Source organism: Triplophysa rosa, linkage group LG12 (assembly GCF_024868665.1).
Source record: "Triplophysa rosa linkage group LG12, Trosa_1v2, whole genome shotgun sequence".
Taxonomy (NCBI): Eukaryota; Metazoa; Chordata; class Actinopteri; order Cypriniformes; family Nemacheilidae; genus Triplophysa; species Triplophysa rosa.
Window position 1 is genome coordinate 25,092,297 of NC_079901.1, and position 26,182 is coordinate 25,118,478.

Genomic DNA, 26,182 nt, shown 5'->3' on the forward strand with positions numbered 1-26,182 from the left:
TCAAAAGTGAGAAGCATATAAACATCTCTCTCTTTGGGTGAAATGTGAGCTCAGTTTGATCTCTAGAGGAGACAGATGTGAGATCACCCGGGTCTTTCTTCACAATCGCAGGGGACTTGAGTTAATCTGAAGACTAAAGGAGTTCATCTCAGTCCTGCTGTTCAGCAAAATCCAGCGAGATATTAAACTGATACACAATCTCGCCTGACTCCAGGTCAGCTTTAGTTCATGATACAATAAATGCTGTCGGCAACAGTAGTTAAGCCTCCAAATACCAGAATGATCTACACAAACAACAACACAGATCTGCACACAGACACAGATGTATATTAATAACTCAACAGAAAGACAAATCACAGCTCTTCAATAACTCAATTATTTCTCATCAGTGAGATGGAATGAAGAGCAAATGGAAAGTCTGTCATGAGAGTCTGAGAAGACAGTCTGAGGAGAGCACAGCTTCTGTTATGTTATTGGTATATTTTATAAATATTTCTAAGTGTGTGTGTGTGCGTTCATGTTTGTATATCCCGGTGGGGACCTAAACCTGAATACACACCAACACATGGGGACTCGTGTCACCGTGGGGACCAAAATTGAGGTCCTCATGGGCACAAAAGCTTATAAATCGTACAGAACAATATTTTTTACAAATCTAAAAATGCAAAAAGTGTTCTATGATCTTTAGGTTTAGGGATAGGGTTAGGGATAGGGGATAGAATATACAGTTTGTACAGTATAAAAACATTATGCCTATGGACTGTCCCCACGGAGATAGTCAACCAAAGCCTGTGTGTGTGTGCGTGCGTGCGTGCGTACGTGTGTGTGTGTGTGTGTGCGTGCGTGCGTGCGTGTGTGTGTGTGTGTGTGCGTGCGTGCGTGTGTGTGTGTGTGTGTGTGTGTGTGAAGCTATGAAAAGAAACAATTTTCACTTTGCTTGAAATCCCTGCCTGAGGCTCGATCACGTGAAGCGTAATGATATTCTCTTGGAATAAAGACATCTGTGTCTGGAGTTTTCACCCAGCCCGGTGAACAGATTGAGCTTCACACCTTCTGTACTGCAGCGAGATTCTCCTCACGACTCTGCAGGAACAGAAACATCTGGCTCATATGTACTGATCTGAGATCAGACGCGCCCATTCACACCAGCGGAACTGATTCTGAGTGCCCGTATGTCAGTGCGAAAACTGAGGGCCAATCATATGTGTGGATCCTTCAATCACATCTAGTCTCAACATCACAACCCCACGAGTGTATTTAAAGGGACGGTTCAGCTAAAACAGAAAAGTCTGTTATCATTTATCCATCCTCATGTCGTGTCAAACCTGTGTGAGTTTCTTTCTTCTGCAGAACACAGAAGAATATTTCGAGGAATGTTGATAACATTTACTTCCATTGTATGAACACACATTTCTCAAAATATCTTCTTTTGTGTTCCACTGAAGAAAGCCTCACAAACAGGTTTTGAACGACATGAGGGAAAACAATTATTTCTCTTTATATATATCTCTTTAAGGCCGTTTTCTAATAATGTCAGTAACATGTTTATTTCTCTTTTAAACTTAGAGTTAAACTCTGTTTTCCGCTCTGACTTTTCTATAAACTAAATACATTTTTACTGTTCCATCACTTAATATCAGCCTTTAAATCTGCATCAAAGGATCACAAAACACAATTCAGCTCAAACTGTTAACAAGGGGAAACTATAATGATCAGATATCTTGTTCAAAATAAACAACGAGGATCTGCAAAACAGACGAATCCAAAAGTACAGAAGCTGTAAGACATGAGCAGAAGCTATACTGTAGATGCATTTACACAAAGCAGAAAATAAGAAGCTGGAGAGAACAAACACAAGTGTGTTCATCCAACCCTCTGATGGGGAGTGCAGGACAAAACACTAAAGCACCAAACACCCGCTCGCTCGCCCGGCCGGCCGTCAACGTCACATATTCACACACGTGTCCATCATGGAGACGTACAATCCTAAAATCATCTTACGAGTCACAATATCACACGTGTGTTTTAGTTTCGGTCTCATTTATTCTTCTTTTGATGTCTGCGGTTTGATGTTCTGAAATTGTTGCCTGCTAAATGACATGTTGAGTTCGTAAGACGTTAAGAGTGAATGATTTTCTTTCGTCTGCTGAATGTCTTCACAGTCCCTGCAGGTGTTACATGAATTCACACTCGACCTCATCCAACACTTCTGTCCTCATCGGAGCAAAACCACATTCAATTCATGTTCCAAAGATACCGTGCACGCACACACAAACTTCTAAACAACACGTGAACCTTTCTGAAGAAATGAAGAGAGCAGCACTCCAAATTTGCCTTTCATCAATGTTATTTTGCTAAACTTTTATTAAATGCATCGCACGTTTGCATTGTGTAGTTTAAAAATGAATCTGAACATTGAATGTGTTGCGTGTTTTTTGTTATTTTGACCAATTTCGGCAGTTGTGAGTTTACGCAAATAAAAACAACGTTGTCGGTAATTCACAGAATGAAACAAAAACACTTTCCTTTAAATACTAATAGTACGTTCTGAAAAACTGCACATAATTTTGGAGTGGTCTTATTTTTTTCCAGACATATTAAATATGAGCATATATATTTTTCTAACATTTCATTGATTCGGACTGTAATACACAGCTGAGAAGCACTGAATAAAGTAAGATGATAATCGTCCTTCAGATGTAGGGTTTAGCCGTTCTTGACGTTTTCTCAACAGCTTTATGTGAGAAACAGACGAATCTTCAGTTTGACAAAGCTATACAGCATTGAGAAGTGTTACCATAAAACTTCAGTCTGTTCCTCGCACAAAGCTTCAGAAACTGGAATAAAATGCACACGTGGACTACCGTCATGATCTCTCTTAACTTTCCACAGACAAAAAACAACATGACAGTGAGTGAATGATGACAGAAATGGTTTATGAACGGATCCTTTCAACAGTAAGTCACTTTTGCTCTTGAGAATGTCTCCAGTTTTGTGCTTTGCTGTGTTCATGAGGTCAGATTAGACACACACATTCACACGACACACAATCGTCCTTTCTTCAGAGGCACATGAGGGTGTGTTTTGTAACGTAACAGTCAAGCGCACAAACAGAAACACACACTGATGTATAAAGCGCCAGTGCATTAAGTGTTAATGGATGTCTTCAGTCAGTTCTGTGCTCTTTGTGTCGGTTCTAATAATAGAAACATGCAGCAGAATGAGACACAGCCATCTACAGTCCTGCGCAGATCTCCTGCAGCTCACGCACAACACGCTACACTGTACTCGCGTATATAAAACAGAGTTTATACAGTATCACACACATACCTGTAAGTCATTAAATCAATTCTCCTTCAAAATGAAGATCATCTGAATGTAAAAGCACCCGTCACTGCACAGAACCAAATGCTCCAGATCTGACATCCCAACAGCTCATTATTCAGTCTGTTATTAGATTTCCTTGTAAAGCCGTCCTGTGGATGGGTACATGCACACCTACATCTGAAAGCCTCTGAATGAAGCGTGTGCTTTAATCGGCTGAATTCATCACAGGCGTTTGATTCTCAGGGTTAGTGATCGAGAAGAAACCCTCCACAAAACATCAGTCCGGTTCTGATCACGTGTTTGTCTCAGTCTGCCCTTCACTATTCAAACTAGTCTCCGCTGATATACAAAAGTTTGCCGGAGCGTTGAACGAAATCGTTTTGTTTGCATTTTCTTGATTTTATTTAAACAAGGTTTATCTGGATTTTGAGTTTGTGAGACTGAAAGTGAAGTGTTGAGTTGTGCTGTATAGTAACTGCACTGAGGACGGAATCTGTACGGTCAGACTTTACCAAACAATAGAAGGTTTATCCACCAGAGCCACTGACCTTATGTCAAAACACACACGCACATGTCTGGTTGACTATCCCCGTGGGGACAGTCCATAGGCGTAATGTTTTTATACTGTACAAACTGTATATTCTATCCCCTATCCCTAACCCTATCCCTAAACCTAAAGATCATAGAACACTTTTTGCATTTTTAGATTTAAAACAATTATCGTTCTGTACAATTTATTAGCTTTTGTGCCCATGAGGACCTCAATTTTGGTCCCCACGGTGACATGAGTCCCCATGTGTTGGTGTGTATTCAGGTTTAGGTCCCCACCGGGATATACAAACATGAACACACACACACACACACACAATAATAATAACAAACAACCTCTGCACAGCATGTTATTTTCTTTGGAACAGTGAAAGAGGTCGATTATAAATCACTCCAGAATATCTCCAGTTGTCATCTTAACTGTACTGGGATCTGTAAGCAGTTTATTTCTCGGTTGATCTTCTGAAGCACTGTGATGCTATCATGAAAATCTCTCTCCAGCTCAAGTCTGTTTCAACCCAAACGTCTGACACAGCAATATAAGCTCAACCAATGATGTGAGTCAGGGGTGGGCTTTACATTTGAGTTTCTGTGCTGCACCATTTCTGTTAAAAGATCCATAGATTCTACCACAATATAAAAATCGGCTCTTGGCCACTCAAGACATCACGCAGTGTCTTTACTGATAATGATTAATCGTCAAGAGGGAATGTGTTTCTTTAAGTGGCGGAAAGACCCTTGCCTTAGCCTCCATGACAGTTAGGAGGAAGGAAATAGGAAAAAGTCATTCTTTCCATGCTGGACCCTGGGGAAAGAGAGGCTATTGTCTGTGGAACACAAGGGTGGTGGCTGTGAACGTCAGAAGAGTGAAGGGGCTCAAGGGCAACGACATTTAGGGTCCCACTCCCACAGTATGTGCACACAGATTCTTCACAAAAACAGGGAATGTTTCAGAAAGGCACAGACATCAATGCTCTTCATCCTGGCATAAGGCTGTTGCTATGCTGATGTGAAGATATAAATAACTTTTTTAACTTTTAAGTTTGTCTTTTGGGAACTTTTGGTAAACACAAGAATCCATGAATATGAATCTTGTTGAATCTTCATGAAATTCGCTGATTCTGAACCAATGAAAGACACAGGGAGTGTTCGGAGAAATCCGTTTAAGAACGACGGTGTGTCCGTTGACCCTGATGATGCAGAAATGACACACTTCGCAAGCGCTTTCTACCTCATCACCTGTGCTAACTTAAATGTTTAAGTATCATTGTAAAAGTCATTCAACTGAATATTTTAAATGTTGACTGGTGATGAGTTGCTGTAAACAAACTTCATTTGATGAGTTAAGAAAACCTGATCTACGTTACCATGGTTTTTACAGTATGTGACTCTATAAATATGACTTTCAAATGTATTTGAAATAACAATGAAATAGATGTTACGTGGGGTATAGTTTTACCCCATATCTGTGTTTAAACATAATACAATTATTATTATTATATAAATAAAATGTGTTTCTGCTAACAATAAATAAAACTTATCCATTCAGCGGATGCTTCGAATGATGCATCATAGTGCCCTAAAACAGCACTCGGACATAAAAATGACTGATTAGTCCCTGTTGTTTTCTTTGGTTTCCGGAGAGGGAATACCCCGGCCTTGTTTGTCTGCAGGTAATGAATGTGCCCTCTCCCGGTCACTCTCCAGAATGTAAAGTCACACACATGCCTGTGGGGAATCACTCTCTCATTATTTACTGCTCACAAACCCTTTGCTTTCCATTTGTTCAGATATCAACAGCAGCACTCCCTCCATCACAAACAATTACACATCAACATTTCATTTCACACACTCAAGCTCAGGGCAGAATCAAATAATCTTATTACCAGACTGTGTATTAATAACCTCATGACTTCAGATCGTGTTTCTTGCAATATTTTTTCGCAAAACGAGTCGTGACAGCTCACTGGATGTGGAAAGGGTGAAAACGAGACATTTTTCTCTGGAGAATACGAGCAGGAGGAAAAAACTCGTATAATCCTTCCCAAGGACAAGAATATGAAAATATGTCCCGCTTTGAAATACAACCAGTGCGAAAAAGAAGATTAAACCGCGCAGACGCACACGCGAGGTTAACGTACGACATTTAATCAACTCAATCCCAGCGCGTGCATTACATCTCCACTGACGAGGTGCCATTAAAATAAACTCGATTGCGCGCGTATGATAATAAAGATGGCATCGACCTCTAACCTGCGCGTCCCTAAAGCAGATTACACACAGATCCCGACGAGCGCGTCCCCGGATCCTTACCGTTGAGCTGAGGTGACACATATTGCAGCATTACGCTTCCGAGGATGACGACCATCGCCAGCATCCCTGTGACGGACAGCATCCTGGAGGCTGAGGCGATCGGACGGGACGCGGTGAGAGAGTGCAGCTTCAGCCGCAGAGGATGGCGGAGGCGCGCGGAGAGGACGCGAGAACAGGCGCTGCGCGGCGCTGATGGCGCATGGGGATGGATGAGGGATGCTGATGCTGGCCGGGCGCACGAGGATGATGCTGATGCTGCTGCTGGCAGGTGCTCAGGGATGCTGATGCTGCTGATGGGCCATCGGAGTGTCCGTCATCGCGGAGAACCTTCAGCTGTCAGTGCGCGCACCCCGCGGCTCATTCAAGTGCATCATCAGCTGTCGGCGCGCGCTCCCGCTGCGGGTGTCTCAGGCGCGTCAGTCCTGCGCACAGATAACGCAAAGCTGCTTAAATTCACAAATAATAATATAGCGGTTGTTTGAGTAATCTGTTCTTTAACCCTCGTGCTCTGAAAAGAGTGATAATATGAGCCATTAATTCGAACTGTATAAGACGGTTCATTAAAAGCAAATGACAGAAATAAGATCTTCATGCACGGATGCTTTAATACTGCCTTTACAAAATATTTTTAAACTGTTCAATTTAATATAATTCTCAATTGTTGTATGCCATACACACAATTTAATAATTACACACAGCATACATCATAGTATTTAAGTGATATTCAGAACAGTGACGAATAGTGGCAGAAAAGTGCAACCATAGTTGCATGCAGCTACTTACATTCACCGAGCGCCACCTGATGGACAAAACAAGATTTACAGTATCACGTCACAAATGTACTGCACACTCGGATAAATTATTTTTAGTGCGTGTTTGTGTTATTGTTCTTATTCTCCTGGCACTATTCTAGAGGAACATTAAACAAAGTGTGATGTTAATAAATAAATGGCAAAAAAACCCCGTTTTATTTTATTTCCAGTATTAACAACCTGTTTAAAGTTATGAGTGGATCTATAAACATTTACACATTATTAAATTTACATTTGAGGTCCAAAGATCGGAGATTATGTTTACTTAAATATGTAAAAGAATAGTGCATTTTTATAATTTAAGACAAAGCTATATTTTTGTGGCTTTTTAGTCATCCGTCAGATATTCTGGCTTTCTTTGTCAACTCTGCTAGATAGCATGAATCCTTAGGTTCAAACTCTGTCGTTAAAACGGAGTGACTAAAAATCATTTTTAGAATTTAAAATCACAAAAGTGCAAATCGGAGGTGCGTGTTTCCTATGGTCTCACTTCACTGTGTGCATATGAAACGACTCTATTAAATTCATTGAAGAAATTTTGAAAATATAAAGGATTCAAAACTACTTAAGTATAAGTGAATGAAAAGATTCATAAATAAATATAGATATACGTGATCAGTGGCATTGCTAGGCCCTTTTTAGGGGAGCTAAAGCCCCCTATAGCTCTAGCTTAGCCCCCTTAAAATATTGTGAGTAATAATGTAATCTGTACAAGAATTGGAGATCGCTTTATAGTCCCCTTTAAAACTCTTATTATGAAAACGGCGTTAGGCTGCGAGCGCATTCTTCAGTACAGCAGCACATTGGATTGACCGTCATAAACAGAGTAACGTTACGAGGCGTGTGTATTAACATGACATCTGCATCTTTGCCATTCTTTGTTATAATGCAGCTTAATAGCGATACAAGACCCTTTCCCATCCACTGTAAAAACATATACATATATATATATATCCTCATTCGAGGCTGAGCCCCCCTAATATTGAAAACCTAGAATCGCCCCTGTACGTAATTAAGAAATAATGGAATGTAGAAACGTATGGAAATGTAGAAATTATGGCCTTGTCTTGACCAAAGTGTATTTATTTCTCTATTTCATATTAACAATCACCATAATTATATTTATGATTATTAAAAGCACACTTCATCATGTGTCCTGGGGTAACTGCAGCCAATTTTCCCTCCACTTTATTCCAGCGCGTGAGTGAAAGACACATTTAAATCAAAGCCACACCTGCATCCAGCTGCGAGCCAATCACCTGCTGCAGCGAGGTCACGGACGACACACCCATCTTCCCTCAAAACCAATGGGAACGCGAGGGGCGCGGGGACGAATTCCACGCGCATCAGAGCACATCTGCACATGTGTCGGAGGAATTTCACGAGCTCCGCGTGACTCCCAGGTGTTTATGGGATTATGGGCAGTCGACAACAATGGCTCACGCGACTGAAGAATGAGTTGAGCGACAGTCCACTCGTGTCCAACGTGGCCTTCGGCTTCATCCTGATGGGTCTGGAGAAGTTGGTGGAGCTGGAGTTCGAGTGTCCGTGTGATCCGGCGTGGAACGGACTCTTCTCGTCCGCATTCTTCATGATCCCCGCGGTCATGGCCCTCGCGATTATGATGATCGTCCAGGGCTGCAGGTGCGAGGTCTCGCGCAGGAGGTCCGTGTCTCTGTCCAGTGTCGTGCCCGCGGTGGTCTGGTTGATTCTGCTCTTTTTGGACGGTCAGTACTTGGCCTGCGCGATGACGGACTGGCACGGGAGGTACGTGATCGTGGATAAAGCCGCGCCGCAGAAGTGGTGCGAGCCCACGCAAGACCAGGAGAGCGTTTCTCCTCGAGACCTCATGCTGCGCTCACAGCGGCTGTTCGTGGAGTCTCAGGTGAGCGCCGGTGACATGATGCGCGCTCGTGCGCTTTTACGCACCAGCACCCCAGAGGAAAATGTCATCAATGTATCAACTCGGTCTCGTGCATTTCTCTTAAAATTGCCTAGAAGAAATAAAAACAGACACAAATGACAATGAAAAGTACGGAGGTGTAAAATAGAGAAAAGAGTTCATATTGACATCTTCGATATAGTATTGACTTTTGCGTAACTGGTTCTTTGTTGTAGAAAACGGTCTTCAGACAGTAGAAAAAGTTTTTTAAGAAACTTGGACATAATGGTGCTTTGGGTTAAAATGGTTCTTCTATGACATTCCTGTGAAGAACCCTTTCTTGCACCCTTTAATTTCAGATTAGTACGGAAATGGTGAAGTTTACAGTCCAAAAGTCTGAACCACATTAAAACATTTGAATTTCGCCATTTTCAACAGTGTTGATGGATTTTAAAAAGCAAAATGTCTCGGTGTAAAAGAAAAACTGCAAGAAACAGAAGAGCAAATATGCTTGTAAGTCCTGCTGGATAACACGGATCCTCAGGTTTTGTTCTCGACAACCTGAGAGATTTTGGAAATGCCAAACATTAAGACATTTCCAAAACGTATTCAAACTTTCTACTTAAATTGTGTCATGCTCATAATTGGTCGTAAAAATATCAATTAAACAGAATCATTTTCTCTGGTCTCAGACAACTGGCACATCTGCGTCATTCCTGGCGAATTGAATGTGATGTTACGCAGTACTGTCGCACGGTAGTACGGTTCCCTCTCTAGCGTTTGGTTATTATTAATGCAGGTGTGTCTTGTTAACAGGTGATCGGGATAGTGCTGCTGATCTTCATCTGTTTTGGACTGGTGGTGTATGTCATCCGTGAGAGCTGTCAGCGAGAGCTGGAAACTCCAGACGTCAATGTGGCGGAGATGAGTCTGTACCGCGCCAGCTGACACCAGCGGCCTTCTGCATCCACATCACACGACCACATCTACTGACATGCTGTTTCAACTCACCTCTCGCTTTATGGAAGCAAATGGACTTATAATGGAAGTCAGTGGAAATGTTAAAACATCGGGCACAAGTTTTAAACATAATACACACGTTACCATGAAACTAGTGTTACAGAATCACTTACTAACCTTGTAACCAAATGTTGAACTCCAGCGATGGCCACATGAGCCGGTGAACCCGATGACCTTTACACGATGTGTACAAAAAGAGCAGAGATTGACAGTTAACCAAGTAAAAGGAATTACAATTTGGCAATTTATTTAGGCACTTGCATGTTTAAATAACACAAGTTTGGTACAGAATAACACATTTTAGTTAAAGCTTCACATTTTTGCTTTACCATAAAGACTTTTATTGTAAGTGCATTGATGGACACATGTTCACTGTTGTCACAGAATGTAAACACATCAACATAATGACAAATATGAGAAAACCAAGAGTAAATTTGAACTGAGGACCAGTCTAGAGGATTCACCATTGATTGTGTTCTAACATCAAACTGGCTTTTGTTTTTTTATCTGTGAATTTTATTTTTATACTATCCAAGGTTTTTAGAGTGGTGCTTTAGGATTTATGTTAATAATATGATACAAATATTTAAAACAAGACATATAATAATGCATTTAAGTGTTAACACTGTGGTTCTCTGACCTGACACTGAAACACTGGCTCAGCCAATGGCATCAGTGTGGGGGCGGGACTTCCTGTTTATTTCATATCTCCAACCGATGATGCTGGTGTTGCAGAAATTTGCTTTAAAATTAAAACATCTTTAACATTTCATGAAAAAATAGTTCATTATTATGCCACTTTTCTATTCATTTATAATTCATGAAAGATTTATTCAAAGATCATTATTCACCAAAACATTGCAGTCCTGGAACTTTAAAGGGACAGTTCACCCAAAAATGAAAATTCTGTCATCGTTTACTCACCCTCAAGTTTGTTCCGATTAACACAGAGAAAGATATTTGGAAGAATGTTAGCAAATTTCAGTTCCAGGACATCGTTGACTACCATAGTAGGAAAAACGAAATGGTAGTCAAAGGTGCCCAGAACTGTTTGCTGTCCTACATTCTTCAAAATATCTCATTTTGTGTTCAACAGAACCACAAATAAGCTACTTTTTTCTACTATGGTAGTGGAAGATGTCCCAGAACTTAATATTGCTAGTTTCGCCCGGACCGTTGGCTAAACGTCTGATGCATAAGGCACACTTTTCTGGAAACACTTCAGCACATTCGAAGTTGTCATCTGATTGGTTGAATTTCACAGGATTTCCGGGAGACGTGCGTGTCGCGTTCTTTAACGGTCCGCTTGGAAACAACACGAAGCCGTCTGATCAAAGAAGTAAGTTGTCGTGTTTACAACAGTTGCAATAAGAATTCATCACGATCGACTAATGATGAGTATATTTCAATGAGTTATACTTTTTTAACATACTTTTATGCTTATGAATACGTTTTGCATTATTAGGCGAGTAATAATAAGGGAAAACATTGATATAAATAACCAAGGGAATAAAGTTAGTATAATGGGGTTTGTGTTTATGATGATCACGTATGGAACAAGTGTGGGCGTTACGCCCTTGTGTTTTAAGTTCATGTGTGTGTGCAGATAAGAGGAAACATGCAAGGAGGAACGAACTGTTGCAACCGAAACTGAGTGCGGTTTCAATGCAAGCAGACTTATCAGAAGAACTCGCCCAAACCGAAGATGTTTCTGTCTGTGTATAAAAATACTGGGAACAGGGAAAGGCAAGCAGTTCAGAGCGCCTGAGCATGACACTTGCATAGTATTGTGTAATCAGGGCCAGCTGAACCCAGAGCTCTGTATGCTTTCTTCATATGACTTAATAAATCAACAATTGATTCTATCTACTCTCCTGACTTAATGAACACGCGGACTCAGCTAGAAAGAGAAAAGAGTCCAATACTAAACGCTTCATTCTTAAAAGTATGCGAGGTTCACGGCATAAACTTTTAATCATTGTTGTTGCTGTTAACTTTTGACACGTTGGTGAATGTACACCGGTCTGTTACTGCGGGGACATTTCCACGCCTCTAAACACGAAGCGGCACGAAACGTGATTGGTTGCTTTACCGGTCAGTCATATGGCCTCTTGGGCGGGCCTTAAAGAGGTGATAAGTTCCAGACCTTCAGTCTAAGCGAGACTAGAAAATTATTTACATTCTTCCAAATATCTTTCTCTGTGTTCAACAGAACAATGAAATTGATACATGTTTGAAACTACCTGAGGGTGAGTAAATGATGACAGAATATTCATTTTTGGGTGACGCAAGTAAAACCAACCCACATGAAAAAATACTTAAGTGTTGCCATAGTGAAGTGTGGTAAATCGTACAGATACTGTAGTATATTATAGTAATATACTTTTCTGTAATATTAATTAAAGTAAATCGATAAACCGTAGTGAATTGTAGTATACTGTCGCATATTATACACTTTATTTACGACAGTAAAGTAACAATAGTATCTAGGAATTTTACTACAGTTTACCACAGCAAATATGAAAGTACTCTACAGTATTTTTTCCTGTGGTAAATAAAAAATCAAGGTAAAAAATGAGAGGAAAACCACATATCAGATGCACTGTAACACAATGTGAAGTTTCAGACTCAATCCTGTTTCTTTTTTCTCTTGACACACCTGCAGCATAAACACCTGATGATGTTAAACACCACAAACACTGTCAATAACACAACACACATTAGAAAGCCCACAACATCTACACTATAATATGAATACCAGGGCATTTTATACGCCTCGGTGCGCAGGTGAGCGGCACCTTTGTGTCTCATGACAAACTCAGTCCAGAAGATGGCGCTCTCCAGGGGTTTTAATGGCGTGTCTCTATGGAGCTGGGAGAGTTTCTGCATGCGTCTCCTGTAGGACGGATCCCGAAGAACCTCATGTAAAGCCTCTTTAAATGAACGTCGGTCTATGGTGGCGATGTCCACGACCTTGGCCACTCCTCTAGATCTCATTTTAGAAAGATTGTCATCTTGATCGAACACCAGCGGTAAGCCCACGATCGGAACACCGTGGTAAATGGCTTCAAAAATACCATTAGTGCCTCCATGGGACACGAACAGTCGAGTCTTGGGATGTCCCAGGAGGTCGTTCTGCGGAAACCACTTCACCAGTAAAGTGTTGTTGGCCAGAGCGGACGGCCGCTCTCCCGTGTATCTCAAAATCACTTTCTGTGGAAGTTCAGCAAAAGCGGCCGCGATCTCTTCGGCGATGTCGAGCGGCAGCTGCCCGACCAGAGTTCCCAAAGACATGACGATGACTCCATGATCTCCAGAAGTCTGGACGAAATCCTCCAGATCCGCCGGAAGGCGTTTGGCAGGCTTGCACTGGAAACCACCGACATAAATGATGTTCGGCATGGTCGGGCGCGGAAACTCGAAAACGAAATCCACTCTCATCAGCCAAATGTCAGCCGCTTGAAATAATTCAAAATAATCCAAATGAGGGTGAAAATAGCGTGCGCACAGAGCTCTGTAATGAGGGCCCACGATACGCTTGTAAAGATAAAGCCGCACGGTGTAGAAGAGCAGGTTATACGTTCTCTGAATGAAGGTCATGCGATCCGTCAGCTGAGACAGAGGGAAGGGAACGTACGACAGCGGAGATGGAGCCATTCCAAAATGTGCCTCTCCGTGAACCGTCCAGCGTACGTTCAACACCAGAGGGAGATGAAGATAGTGAGCGAGCACGACACCTCCTCCGTTTGCCGGATCGGTCAACATCACGTCGTATCCGGTCTTCTCGAGCCGGTCGATCAACGCGGGATCTTTCTCGATGATGTAAATCACCAGTTCACAGATCTTCTGGTGCATTTCAGAAAACTTGTCCTTCAGAGACATGTCCAGTTTGAATCTGGTCCACGCTGAGTGTCCCTGTCTTCTAATCTGGAGTTGTTTAGAGATGAAAGTGTGGTAGAATTCATCGTCGCCGCCCAGTAAAACAGGAAGGGTTATGGAGACGTAGTGAGGGGATTCTTCAGCGATGTACCAGCTGTCGAGCGCTCGTAACACTGTGATGTGATGACCTCTGGCATGAAGCTCCTCAATCAAAACATTCATGTTAATCCAGTGACTCCCTTCATGAGGAAACACCAGGATTTTCCCACAATGCACCGGGAGGGTCAGCGTTAGAACGAAGTTCAAGACAAAAAACAGAAAATCCATCCTTATACGAGACGTGGATAAGATCTTTCTGAAATAAAGAAGCAGAGGTTTATTCATCATCCGTGTAGACATTCTTTATTACGACTTAAACTAGAAATAATATGAACAGTTGTGCACACTCGGGTCATTCTCTCACTCAAAGTGCATGCTGGGATACTGTTTGAACTGTATGTATATAACTGTTTATCTTCACCACCAGATCCTACTTGTGCGTTTTCTAAAAATGTACATTTTAATCAAATAATTCGTTTTTATACACATACACAATTTATTTGATTCATCCTGAACATCTTGAGAGTTTAAAATGTTCAAATCTTTGACAGGGTCTGGAGGCGAATCATTCATTCAACGCTCTTCCGTTTCTGTCTCTTCTTTACAGTTATTAACAGAAAAAGAACACGCTGTTCTTGCTCAACTTCAGCAAGTTTGAGTTTGATTTAAGAGACAAACTTCATTTATTAATATTTTTAAGCAAACACACAACAAAAACTACAGACAGAGTAACACTAGACCGTTAGTCCCTGCTTACTTAGTATTTCACGGTCCATTCAAAGCAAGTTTCCCCTTTTAATAAGGTCATTTTGGATGTAAAATTCATCATTAATGACTAAATACAATCACTTCAACATTAAAACAGCTGACGTGACTCTTCGTGCTGATGTAACTGAACGCTCAAACGATGATTTGATGACAAACATCACCGAGGCAAGATCAATCCTGAGATAACATGTTCACCCGAGCCTGCCACACAACCCACGTCTGTAAAAGAAACAGGTTTGTTAAAGATCAACACCCTAAAAAATGATCTTGTCTTCGAGGTTTTAATTTTAGTAAACAAAAAAAAACCTTGAAGACAAGATCATTTTTTCCCTTCATTGAAATCAAATCAAATATTGACATAACAATTATTGTTGCCTCAAAAATAAACTGAAAGTTTTAAAGCACTATAATTATAATAATAAACAAAAACTGAATAAAACTAAACTAAAAATGAATTAATATTATATAGCTAGCAACATAAAAAATAAATTATAAAATGACAAAGCATATACCAAAATTGCAAAAACTTGAAAATCTAAAAATAAAAGCTAATTTTGAATATTAGTAAAGCTAAAATCAAAACTATAATAACTCTGCTTGTCTTCAACCAACGGTGTTTAATGTGGACATCAGAACAAACCTTCCCATAAAACCTTGCACATTATAAACTAAACATTTCCCTCTGTTGTGTAGCAATGTGTAAATACTCATCTCAATGTGGGAATAATAGTATTTTTGCAGAGACTTTTACCACGATAAATGTGTGTGATTTGTGTTTGTTTATTTGTTCTCTCATGGAGGCTGACAAGCACGTCAGACCAGTAATCAAAAGAGAGTTCAGAACTGTATCTGTGGTACATGCGGAAGCACGTGTCAGCCCTGTTTGTCAAGAGTTTATCTTTTCAAAACATTCTTCATGCGATGCCACATGTGTGTACAGTCCTGAACATTTGAACACGCGACATCAATGATCAAACACGAATTGAATCAAATGTTGCACCGCAAACAACATGGCAGATTATTTACGTTAAATGTTTCAAGAATTCCGACAAGCACAAAGTAATCCTCTTATACTTGTAAAATCTGTTATTCATGTAAACACGATCAAATAAAGTAATTTACCTGATGAACAGAAAACAGCGTTGAGCTCATCAAACGCGTCGCTCTGTTTTTGTTGGGCGCTCATGATTATGCAATAACGTGCCCAAGTTTTTCAAGTAGATCAACCCGCCCACATCCAAGTGTGACGTCAGAAGCCACGCCCACGTCAAAGACGTTGTCGTCACTAGACAGGACACAAGAGTTGAACTATGGCAGCTGAGAAGGCCATTCTTTGAGTAATTTTTGAATAATTTTCGGAGCCTGATGAAATCGTTATAAATGTGTTGAATACTGCAAAATACATGTCTTCTAATATCTTCAATTGTTGCGTATACCGAGCTGCAGCGGACACATTTGTAAACTTTACTTGGACCCATGCGAGCTGTCTCTTTAATATCGCGTGGGTTATACACATGTTGCTGGGCCGACATTCATGACACACCCACCAAACAAGAGAAAACGCATCTTAAACCATGGCTGTGTCCCAATTCGGGGACTGCGTTTTTGAAGGCTGCATTTTAAGACCGATTGCGTCACAGCAGCGCGATTTAAGGCTGTCCCGATTCAAAGGACCTCACTGTTCCTAATAAATCTCCATACTGCACTCACTCGTTTTCCTGCATTTGAGCCATCATATAATGTGAACACATTCTATCTTTCCAAATGTGACTTTTTTTATACGTCACGTGAATTGTAAATACGACAAAACGGGTTTTTTATTATTATAAACATTTATATTGAAAATAGTAGCCTACAAGGGATGCATTTCAATATAATGTATAACAATACATCTGTAAACATAATACACATACAAGAAAAAAAACGTAAATCATAAATTTAAATGAAAACTAATAATAATACAAAACGTATTTCCATTGCAGTTTTGCGAAATAGGCCTTTATCGTATTGCCTGAAAAAACACCTCATATCTTTTGCGATACATGGGAGATTTTTCGAAATTGACGTGTTTCCATTGGGCGTATTTTCAATGTGCTATTTCAATTTGCGCATTTTTAAGGGTAATGGAAACCTGGGGCATGTTCAAGCTCAAACCGGTGCGCAACGTTTTGCTACGGTTTCCGGGTTGAACGACACGTTTCCTGGAAACGGTTTGCAACGGTGTGCAACACGGTTTGAGATGCGTTTTCTCTTGTTTGGTGGGCGTGTCAAGAACGTCAGCCCAATCAGCAGCAACATGTATAACCCACGCGGTGGCGGTGTTAAAGAGATGCACAATGGGTCCAAGTAAAGTCGTTTAAATGTGTCCTGCTGCTCGGTATACGCAACAATTGAAGATATTAGAAGAGATGTATTTTGCAGTATTAAACACGTATTTATTCCGATCTCAACAGGCTCCGAAAAGTATTCAAAAAGAACACAAAGAATGGCCTTCTCAGCTGCCATAGTTCAACTCTTGCGTCATCACAACAGGGTGTTCAACCGCACCACCGTTTCCGTTTAAAAAACGTTTTGCAACGGTTTGTCGGGGCTGAACGCAGCCTTGGATTGCAGCGAGATCTACGGTTTTGACTAGAAGGGATACAGTTACATCCACTGGGCATGCGCACTTCAATACCGCATAATTTTTGTCACGCTGAAAACAGTTGATTAATATTTTTTTATTATTTTAAGGTTAGATTTAGGGTTGGTGTAGGTGTAGGCGTTAGATAATGTAATTTATTGTAATTATATGGTGAGATTTTGCACCACTTCTGGCTGTGGCTTTATCCGTTCTAGCAACAACTGAGATCTACTTGCTCAAGTGGAGGACGCCGCTGCGCTGTCTGTCGCCCTCTGGCGGATCTCACAGGACTTACAGACGCCATCATGTTGATCAGGTGGGGAATCTGCAGCGTAGGAAAAATCAGTCATGACTTTACAGTGGCTCTGAAGACCCTGTCACCTGAACATCATCAGGTAAACATCTATAAACATACCTCAAATAAGAACAACTTAAAAGAGAAAACTTATTCGGAAAAATCAAAGTTTGACATTATTCTGCAAAGTATGATATTAGGTTATGTTCAGTTCACATTTCAACTAGTTCTTTGATCTCATCATGAAACGTATATTATAAAACGATTTATATTATAAATCATATATATATTCACATGGTGAGCTTTGTATTGTAAAGTGCTGCAAGTGCAGAAAATGGGTTAACATGCGCGCGCTGTTATAACACTCTGAATAGAGGTTTTAACCCACTGACAGACATTCAGTGCTTTGCATATGTAAAACAATCTTTGATGCATTCTGCAGAAATGTGCATGTATTGGTTTATTTAGACATGTAGACATCAGGAAGTTTTACCAAGCACGTGATCTGTCACGCCAGTAATGCACCGGGAAAAAATCACCTCCTTTTAAGTAACACAGACACAATATCTTTATTTTTTTCTATTGGAAATAGTATATATCGAAATAAAAGTATACATAATGATGGATGTTTCATTAAAATCATTTTATTTGACAAACGACAGGTGGTTGCTGTGGCCGCGCGTGACCTGAAGCGCGCGCAGGAGTTCGCGCGGACGCATGACATCCCGCGCGTGCACGGCAGCTATGAAGCTCTGGCCAAAGATCAAGAGATCGGTGAGATGTGAACTGATCCCAGAACAGCACAAGTCCATACTGTCTCTAAAATTAAAATCAAAGTGCATGGACAAAATGATGTTGAAATTGATATTGACTGTATTTTAAGATTTTTATTGATTCTTTAGTCACCGTGAAATTGTTTTATATTAGAATAATGTTTGGCTAGTGCCCTGACAGTTCAATGAAATCACCAAGTTCTAAAATCCTGAAAGTTTTCTAAAAATAATAATTTCACATTATTCATATTAAGAACCACAAGTGTCCCATTGGACAGTTTGTCTTCAAAATGGTCTATTTGTTGATCGATTGATTTTTGGTTGAATTCTTCTTACATTAGCTTTATAATTAGTTTCCAAATTCTGAGAGTCTTTTCATTATGAATCTTGTAGCAATGTCTTTAGGTTTTGAATGTTTTTGACTAGGGTGACCTTACTACAGTTCATTAAAAAAAATGTCCATCACAAATAATGACGAGGCTCTACAGATTTGCATAATGTACTGTCAGGTGTGTGATAAAACAATGTTAAGAGATATCATATTGATTGTAACGGAAGCGTTCTGACACGTGTCATGTGATGTAATGGCGCTTCTGTGCTCTTCTTCACAGACGTGGTGTACGTGGGCGCCATTCACCCTCATCATCTGCGTCTGGGTGTTTTATTCATGAACTTGGGGAAGAACGTGCTGTGTGAGAAACCTCTGGCCATGAATCTGAGGGAAGTTCAGGAGCTGATCGCCACAGCGAAGCGGAACAACGTCTTCCTCATGGAGGTGAGCATCGTATTGAGTCTCAGATTGTGTGCAGATGTCGTGAGGTGCTTGATTTCACAGTCTCAGAGACGTTCTGCTCTCTAGATGAGGCAACTTCGCTTCAACATGTGTATTATTTGTTCTTCTGCAGGCGGTTTGGACTCGATTCTTTCCGGCGTCGCTGGAGATCAGTCGGCTGCTGTCTCAGAGCGCGGTCGGGGAGGTGAAGATGGTGCGGGCGGACTTTGGCGTTCCTATCATGCAGACGGCTCGCTCTGTGCAGAAAGAGCTGGGCGGAGGCGCTCTGCTCGACATCGGCATCTACTGCCTTCAGTTTGTGTTGATGGTTTACAACGGAGAAAAACCCGAGGGTGTCCAAGCTACTGGAGTGTGTCTGGATACAGGTACTGAACTCACCGAACACTCCGAGACCAAAACGACGTCAGGAGATTAAAGGCCAACAGACGTGAGTTGTTTTAAGACTCGTGTGTTCTTGTGATATGTTTCAGGGGTAGATGAAGGAATGATTGTCACACTGAAGTTCTCTGGAAACAGAATGGCCGTGTGTATCTGCACGATCGCTGCAGAGCTTCAGAACGAGGCCGTCATCGCCGGTACTAAAGGCACCGTCAAGGTGACGCATGTATCTGCATTATGGGCTGTTTTGTCTACCGCGTCTGTGTTTATTGAATCCTTCCATTAGTCGGAAAGCAATAGACCGAAACACCTCTGACACGTCTGAGTTTGAGAAATCTAAGATGGGTTTTCATTCCAACTAACTCCTCTTTCAGAAGTCTGAACGTCTGTTATGTAAATATTTAAAGGTACATCGCTGTAATTTCATTCGTGTGTGACTTACACAGCTGTTAAAGTTAAATTAATGACTACAGTCATTTGTGTGGATGTAAACATTTGGGGTTTATGAGTGTAAACATGACATGTATGTTGTAATAGATTGTGTTGTTGTTTTGAATCAGATTCCCGCTCATATGTGGTGTCCGACGTCTCTGATGGTCAACGGTGTGGAGACTCAGTATCCCGTTCCTGAACCCGCTCTGCCTCTGAACTTCATCAACAGCACAGGCATGCGCTATGAGGCCGAGGAGGTCCGACAGTGTTTACTGGAAGGTGAAGATGTGATGAATTGAATCACTATGTGCTTTTATACAACTTCAGCAAAATACAAAAGACCCCAGCGATGAAAACTTTTGATAATGTGAATAAACACTTCATCTGCAGTTTTTGATCGTTCAAACTAGTCAGAACAGCTTTGACAACTGTTAACTTATGTTTATCTTTCAATCTTTTTGAATAATTTAAAGGTCTTGTTTTTTTTTCTCTTTCCTTTTTTTATTTTGCTGCGTCCCAATTCGCCCACTTATACTATGCACTAAAAGTATGTTCTGTTTTTGTTATGAAAAAGTATATACATTTTAGTGTGTAGCAAAACGTTTTGCAGAACAATTTGAACAGTATTATACAAATAAGAGTACATAAACCTAGTCAAGTGGGGGGCCTCAAAAAAAGACAAAAAATAAAATAAAAAAAACTTAAACTGAAAGGCCTTTTACATAAAACGCTTGCATTTATTAAATAGCTTTATAGTTTTCCTTGCTTTAAATGTTTTTGTTTCCAAATATGCTTTAACTTCGTTTTTAAAATGCTGAAAGTTGGGTATCTTTTCTCACCATTTAACTTTATGAATATGAAAACGGGCATTTATAATAATAAAATGAAATATAAACATCAAATCAATATCATCCTCCAATGAAAAACATTTAAGCAAAATATCAGATTCCACAAGTCCAGCACATTTGTGTCTTAGGACACTCCCAAAATAAATGATGAATAGTCTCAAAACACACAGAGGTCTACAACATCCACTCTAAAACGCTGTATCACCAATGATTTAACTGGATAGAGTGTAGCAAGACTATACCCACTCACTGGGACATACTAACTGGAAACTGTCACACACATCAAAATACAGCTCTTCTTTCCATTTAAGTATTTATTCATTCATTGTTTCATATGTAATGTCAACTCTATAGTTATATTTATTAATTTAGTGACGCATCAGTTATTTAATTGTATTAATGCATTGGAGCGTCACTAAGCTCCGCCTACTCGCGGTGAGTTGTGGGTAATATTCGCCGTTAAGGTCTTTGCACATACAGTCCGAAATGCGTTTTTTCGTATTAGGCTCTCGTTTGTACGGTGTCTCTGAATTGTTAAAAAAAAGGCCACTCAAAATGCTTGACGGATGCGAAAAAAACAAGAAAAACAAGAAAATCGAACCCGGAACAATGCACATTGTCAAAAGCGCTATATAAATAAAGTTGAATTGAATTGGACATCGAATTTCTACCGGAAGTAGTAGACCATCCGGGAATATTCTTTTCAACACACTACGATTTGGACATACAAATTATATTTTCGAATACAATTTAGGACGGATAGTATGCTAATTGTTACGCAGCATTTCTCTTTTGTGTCTTTTTCGTCTTTTTTTCTCTGCATTGCTCCCCTGGTTGTAGTATATTGTGTCTCTGTTCTAAGCACAAAAAACCTTCATCTGCAGTTTTAAACCAACCACGAGATGGCACTTTGGTGTAACAGTACAAGAGAGAATCTTACAGAAACATGTCTGAGTCACAATTTATTCCTAAATAATGGAAGAATTTACATACAATGACGAATGTTTTAGGACTGTTTTGTTTTTATGCATTACATATGTTACAGCAAGTACATTTTCCATCCACAACCTATTCTCTTTACTGTAATAGAAAAATTATCATCATTCAATCCGGACATAATTGTTCATTAAACAAGCATACAGTACATTTAGAAAGAACAACTGGAATCTACTTTAAAATGTCTGTAGTTTTGTAATATACAGTAACAGCAGCCTGCTCTAAATGCTCAATTTGTCATGAAAAAATTACCATGTCTTTTTATATATTCTTATTTTACTGTCATTTTTAAAATGAAAGACGACTGATTTTCATGAGATATTCTCCCTCGTGCTGGGATTAAGATGATTTAATCTTCTTCAGTCTCCGTTTATTGTGTTTTGTGAATGTGTTGCAGGTTTGAAGGAGAGCTCACGCATGTCTCACGCAGACTCCGCTCTGCTGGCCGAGATCATGGATGAAGCCCGGAGGCAGGTGGGCGTGGTCTACAGTCAGGACAACCAATGAGCTTTAGCTGTCGCTCACACGCATCCTGATAGCTGGTGTTTGACACAACATTCAGGTGTCCTGTCGGTACACGCTCCGGGATGCCTGCACGATCCGACCCCGCATGCGCATAATGACGTAGTAGATAATTCTGTTTAGCGACGACACTGCACGATCTGTTCCACGCTTGAGCACCTTTGTACCGCGACTTTCACTACTGTCCACCTCTGGTCTCATGTCACTTCTGTGTGCACACTATGCGTTGAAATACTCTGTAACGTTTCCCCAGACTTGTTTGTAGTTCTTTCTTCATGTAAGTGCAGATAGTCTAGGCAGAAATGCATATTATGTTCCTTATTGTGTTCTCTAAACACCATTGAAGGGATTATTCCTCATTTAGATTATATAGATAGATATATTAGCCTATATATAGACCCATACTAATACAAAATGAGTCGATTTAAAGTTAACTAATATTAGCAGCTTTTAATAAAAACCGTCTTTGACAATACTACTGACCTCAGATCGAAACACGGCAAGTTAAGTAGGCCTAATGCCATGCAGCAATGAATCGCAAAGGGGAGTATGGAGGAAACTGAATGTTTGCAGTGACAGACTCTCAAGAATCAGACTTTATTCCACATGTAACCAAAATCGTGTATGTTCATGTAACAACTCCTTTATTATTTTGGATTGGCAACCACGTAAACACATCGTAATGCATAGCGTAAGCTACATTTTAAAACATCAAAATAGACCCGCCATGAACTGTTAAATGAAAAACACAATGTAGCCTACAAAAATATGCCGCCAGTTGTGCCGTCTGGCCGTCAAGCGTTTCATCGCATGCTTGATACCAATAGCGTAGGGAAACCGTGACGTTGTTTACTACGTCATTATGCGCATGCGCAGAACGGATCGTGCAGGCATCCCGGATCGTGTACCGACAGTCCTGTTTAAACTGTTAATAAACATCTATATCATGTGAATGATTGAGCTGAAGTAGCATCTTCAGATTTATAAAAGATCATGACCTGACGGTTTTAATTTTACTGTGTTTATACAACAGTGTGATAAATGGACCACTTTGGAATAAATCTGAGTTTTTCTCTGATTTAATTCTGATCTATGTGCAAATTTCTGGGCATCCTCTGAAGGAGTCATTGAGGGAAAATTTCAATTTTGGCAAAGTACCAAGTAAACACCTACACTATATATATCGCACTGTTGCTGTGTATATCCACAACATTCTTATTTAGCTGTTAATGGTCATGTAAATAAATCAGTGTTTCATTTTAAGAGCTTACGGGGACAGTCATGTGTAAAATCTTTGCCTGAACGGCACGCAGGACTCTTCTTCAGCCACAGATTAAAGAGAATCTCACTAAGCAAGTGAAACTCTTAATGTTAGAAATCAGATTTAATGGCGCAGATATTTAATAGAAGGAAAATAGAAAAAAGTATGTAACTCATGAAGCTTATATACAAAGTAAGAACTATGTTAAAGTAAAGTTAAATTCAAGTGTGTTCAGACGTTCATGTTTATGTTGTAACGTGAAATGAAAAACGTGCAGTCAGGTTAAGTGCTTGTCTCCTTTATTAATTCAGTCTTGAATAACAACACTTCAGAATGATACTACAGTTACTCTTAGATTTATAATAACATCTTGATCCCTAGCGACACAAAGCAGGAAGACTTAAACACACACATAACAAAATAAACACACGAGCGACATGACGGGAGGAATGTGACGTTTCTGCAGCATCAACATTCACCTCACTTCTTATTTTCCTACACTGATCTGATCTGGAACTATTCTCCTGTTCCTCTTCAACACAAATGAAAAGTGTGGGTGTCATCATTTCTCTAAGGTTAGCCAAAAATATATATATTTATATTGTTTATAGCGCGTTGGTTTCCCTGTCTGACTGACACACATCACAGTAAAATAAAACACATGTAACATGGTTTGGGAGTGTGAACACAGTGCAAAACAAACCGCAGGCAGAGTGACGGCACATAAACTAGTGTTGCACGTGAGGAGCCATCTCTAAAGAGCATTTGACCGGTGGATAAATCAGTCAGTACAGTGTGGTCACATCTTTCTCCTCCTCTGCCTCAAACCTAAAACGTGACATTCAGTGCATGTTAGTAACACATCTGTGGATGAATAAGAAATAAGCACACAGAACTGAAGTGATGATGCTCTTTGAGATGGTGGTCCGGTGGGCCTGCTGGAGTGACGGGAGGAATGAAGTGAGGAGGAACAGCGAAGGAGTGTGATGTTTACTGCACTGGAACAACACGCATGGTGTTGGTGTAACCGGAACCCGGACGCCAGCCGGTCAGAACAATGACCACATCCCCGGGCTTGAAGAATCCACGAGCCTTGCCTGAGAAACACACGAGCACACAGTCAACCTGACAGAACTTTTACACTTGAATATACAATAAGATTCCATTCAATCAACACAAAACATCTCCACGTGTGGTCTAAATTCATCATTCATCCAACAACACATCGACTCTCTCTTTCTCTTACCGACGTCCATTGCGAAGTTAACACGCAGGTCCACGTCCTCGGCCCAGACGTCATTAGACTGTTCGTTGTAGAGTACGGGGAAGATGCCGCGGTACAGGTGAGCCTGCCGTGCGGTCTGCCCATTACGGGTCACAGCTATGATTGGGGCGCGGGGCCGGTACCGTGAGATCAGATGAGCAGACCTGAGTCAGCAGACAGAACAGAAGTGTGTGAATGGAAACAAGCTGATCTGCGGAACGTTCTAAAGTCTACAGAAGGTTTGCAATAAACACCGCGTACTGTCTGACAGACGTTCTAATCATTTGTACTGCATTAGTTTCTGAGCTGACCATCATGTGATTTCTATTTACACGATCAAGAAAAAGTAAATAGACTAATATTGAAACTTAGTCTATACTGCTAGCTCTCCTCACACACAAACACGCTCGACAGTCATTCAGGGGAAGAGGGGGACCAAACTAACATCACAAAACATCATCTTATAATCACTGTCAAAGATATTTTCAGCAGGAACCCCTCCCCTCTTACCTGTGACAGCGGTGTTCCCCCTCTTACCTGCCGGTTTTGGTGAGCACAATAATGGCGCTGGCGCAGCACTTGAAGGAAGCCTCGACGGCGCCCACAGCGACAGCGTCTGACGGGTCCCGGGTCATGAGGGTGGAGCGTCTCAGCTCCTCAAACAGCTGTCTGTGGAACGTGGCTGCCTCTGCCTCACGGGCAATCTGACAGCGCCGGCCGGTGAAGGGAGGGAGGGAGGGAGGGAGGGTTATACACAATCACACCAACAACCATACACACACAGACACAGACGGAGAGAGAGAAATATAGAGACATGTGCACTAGTCCTGCCCTGTACTCGTCCACCGTTTTTTAAACGTCTGCTGAGATGTCAGCATTTCATTATTACCCAAAAGTATCATACTCACTTTACATGTTTTCTTGAAGCATTGTGTTTATCTCACAGGTGACACTCATAAACACGAGCCGTGTGCCATGTCTCTCTCTCTCTCTCTCTCGTCAAGTCTTCTGTCCCTACTCTCCCTGATCCCTGACGTTTGGTATTCCACATCATCTCCATTCCACCTGCCTACCTGCCGGACCCAGTGAGGACTATTAACGCAGAGGCCATGCATTTAAAGGAGGCCTCCACGGCACCGATGGCGATGGCCTCGGCGGGGTCGGTAGAGGGGGGTGTACAGCGCCGCAGGTCCTCAAACACCTGCCGGTGGAACATGGCCGCCTCTGCTTCACGAGCAATCTGATGTAACCAGCACACGATACAACCAGGACAGAGAAAGAGAGAGGGAGAGAGAGGGGGAGAGGGAGAGAGAGAGAGAGAGAGAGAGAGAGAGAGAGAGAGAGAGAG

The 26,182-nt window shown here is 41.0% G+C and overlaps 5 protein-coding genes across 9 annotated transcripts in view; 2 read left to right on the top strand and 3 right to left on the bottom strand.

The window, feature by feature from the left end:
* nptnb (neuroplastin b) overlaps positions 1–6,551 on the bottom strand; it is a 30,704-nt gene extending 24,153 nt beyond the window's left edge. Inside the window, exon 1 of the mRNA XM_057348345.1 lies at positions 6,190–6,551. Within this exon, the coding sequence (XP_057204328.1) occupies positions 6,190–6,271 (82 nt within the window). The 5' untranslated portion in view covers positions 6,272–6,551. The remainder of the gene's footprint in view (positions 1–6,189) is intronic.
* Positions 6,552–6,854: 303 nt separating this feature from the next.
* Positions 6,855–9,837, top strand: LOC130562979 (calcium homeostasis modulator protein 4). The gene is made up of 3 exons (XM_057348348.1): positions 6,855–8,079; positions 8,199–8,886; positions 9,700–9,837. Exons 2-3 carry the CDS (start codon positions 8,419–8,421, stop codon positions 9,829–9,831), a joined length of 600 nt encoding a protein of 199 aa, XP_057204331.1. The 5' UTR covers positions 6,855–8,079; positions 8,199–8,418; the 3' UTR covers positions 9,832–9,837.
* A 78-nt stretch (positions 9,838–9,915) lies between these two features.
* ugt5f1 (UDP glucuronosyltransferase 5 family, polypeptide F1) lies at positions 9,916–15,877 on the bottom strand. Of its 3 annotated transcripts, XM_057348344.1 has the most exons (3): positions 15,772–15,831; positions 14,639–14,868; positions 9,919–14,137 (listed from the first exon to the last, which is right to left on the bottom strand). In XM_057348344.1, the coding sequence occupies exon 3, from the start codon at positions 14,107–14,109 to the stop codon at positions 12,532–12,534; it is 1,578 nt and encodes a 525-aa protein (XP_057204327.1). In that variant the 5' UTR covers positions 14,110–14,137; positions 14,639–14,868; positions 15,772–15,831; the 3' UTR covers positions 9,919–12,531. The 3 variants fall into 3 exon arrangements, with proteins under 3 accessions (XP_057204325.1, XP_057204327.1, XP_057204326.1); XM_057348342.1 differs by lacking the exon at positions 14,639–14,868 and having other exon boundaries at positions 9,916–14,133; positions 15,772–15,825; XM_057348343.1 differs by lacking the exon at positions 14,639–14,868 and having other exon boundaries at positions 9,921–14,137; positions 15,772–15,877.
* Positions 15,878–17,172: 1,295 nt separating this feature from the next.
* On the top strand, positions 17,173–23,732 carry dhdh.2 (dihydrodiol dehydrogenase, tandem duplicate 2). Its single transcript, XM_057348346.1, has 7 exons — positions 17,173–17,667; positions 18,230–18,341; positions 18,952–19,115; positions 19,246–19,498; positions 19,604–19,728; positions 20,072–20,222; positions 22,185–23,732. The coding sequence occupies exons 1-7, from the start codon at positions 17,578–17,580 to the stop codon at positions 22,292–22,294; spliced, it is 1,005 nt and encodes a 334-aa protein (XP_057204329.1). The 5' UTR covers positions 17,173–17,577; the 3' UTR covers positions 22,295–23,732.
* A 120-nt stretch (positions 23,733–23,852) lies between these two features.
* Positions 23,853–26,182, bottom strand: part of pkma (pyruvate kinase M1/2a) — a 19,522-nt gene continuing 17,192 nt past the window's right edge. For 2 of the 3 annotated variants that reach the window (XM_057348341.1, XM_057348339.1), the window contains exons 9-11: positions 25,908–26,074; positions 24,817–24,998; positions 23,853–24,667 (exon numbers count right to left, since the gene is read on the bottom strand). In XM_057348341.1, the coding sequence (XP_057204324.1) occupies positions 24,561–24,667; positions 24,817–24,998; positions 25,908–26,074 (456 nt within the window). In that variant the 3' untranslated portion in view covers positions 23,853–24,560. Of the gene's footprint in view, positions 24,668–24,816; positions 24,999–25,371; positions 25,539–25,907; positions 26,075–26,182 lie in introns of all 3 variants that reach the window. The other variant, XM_057348340.1, reaches the window with a different exon arrangement.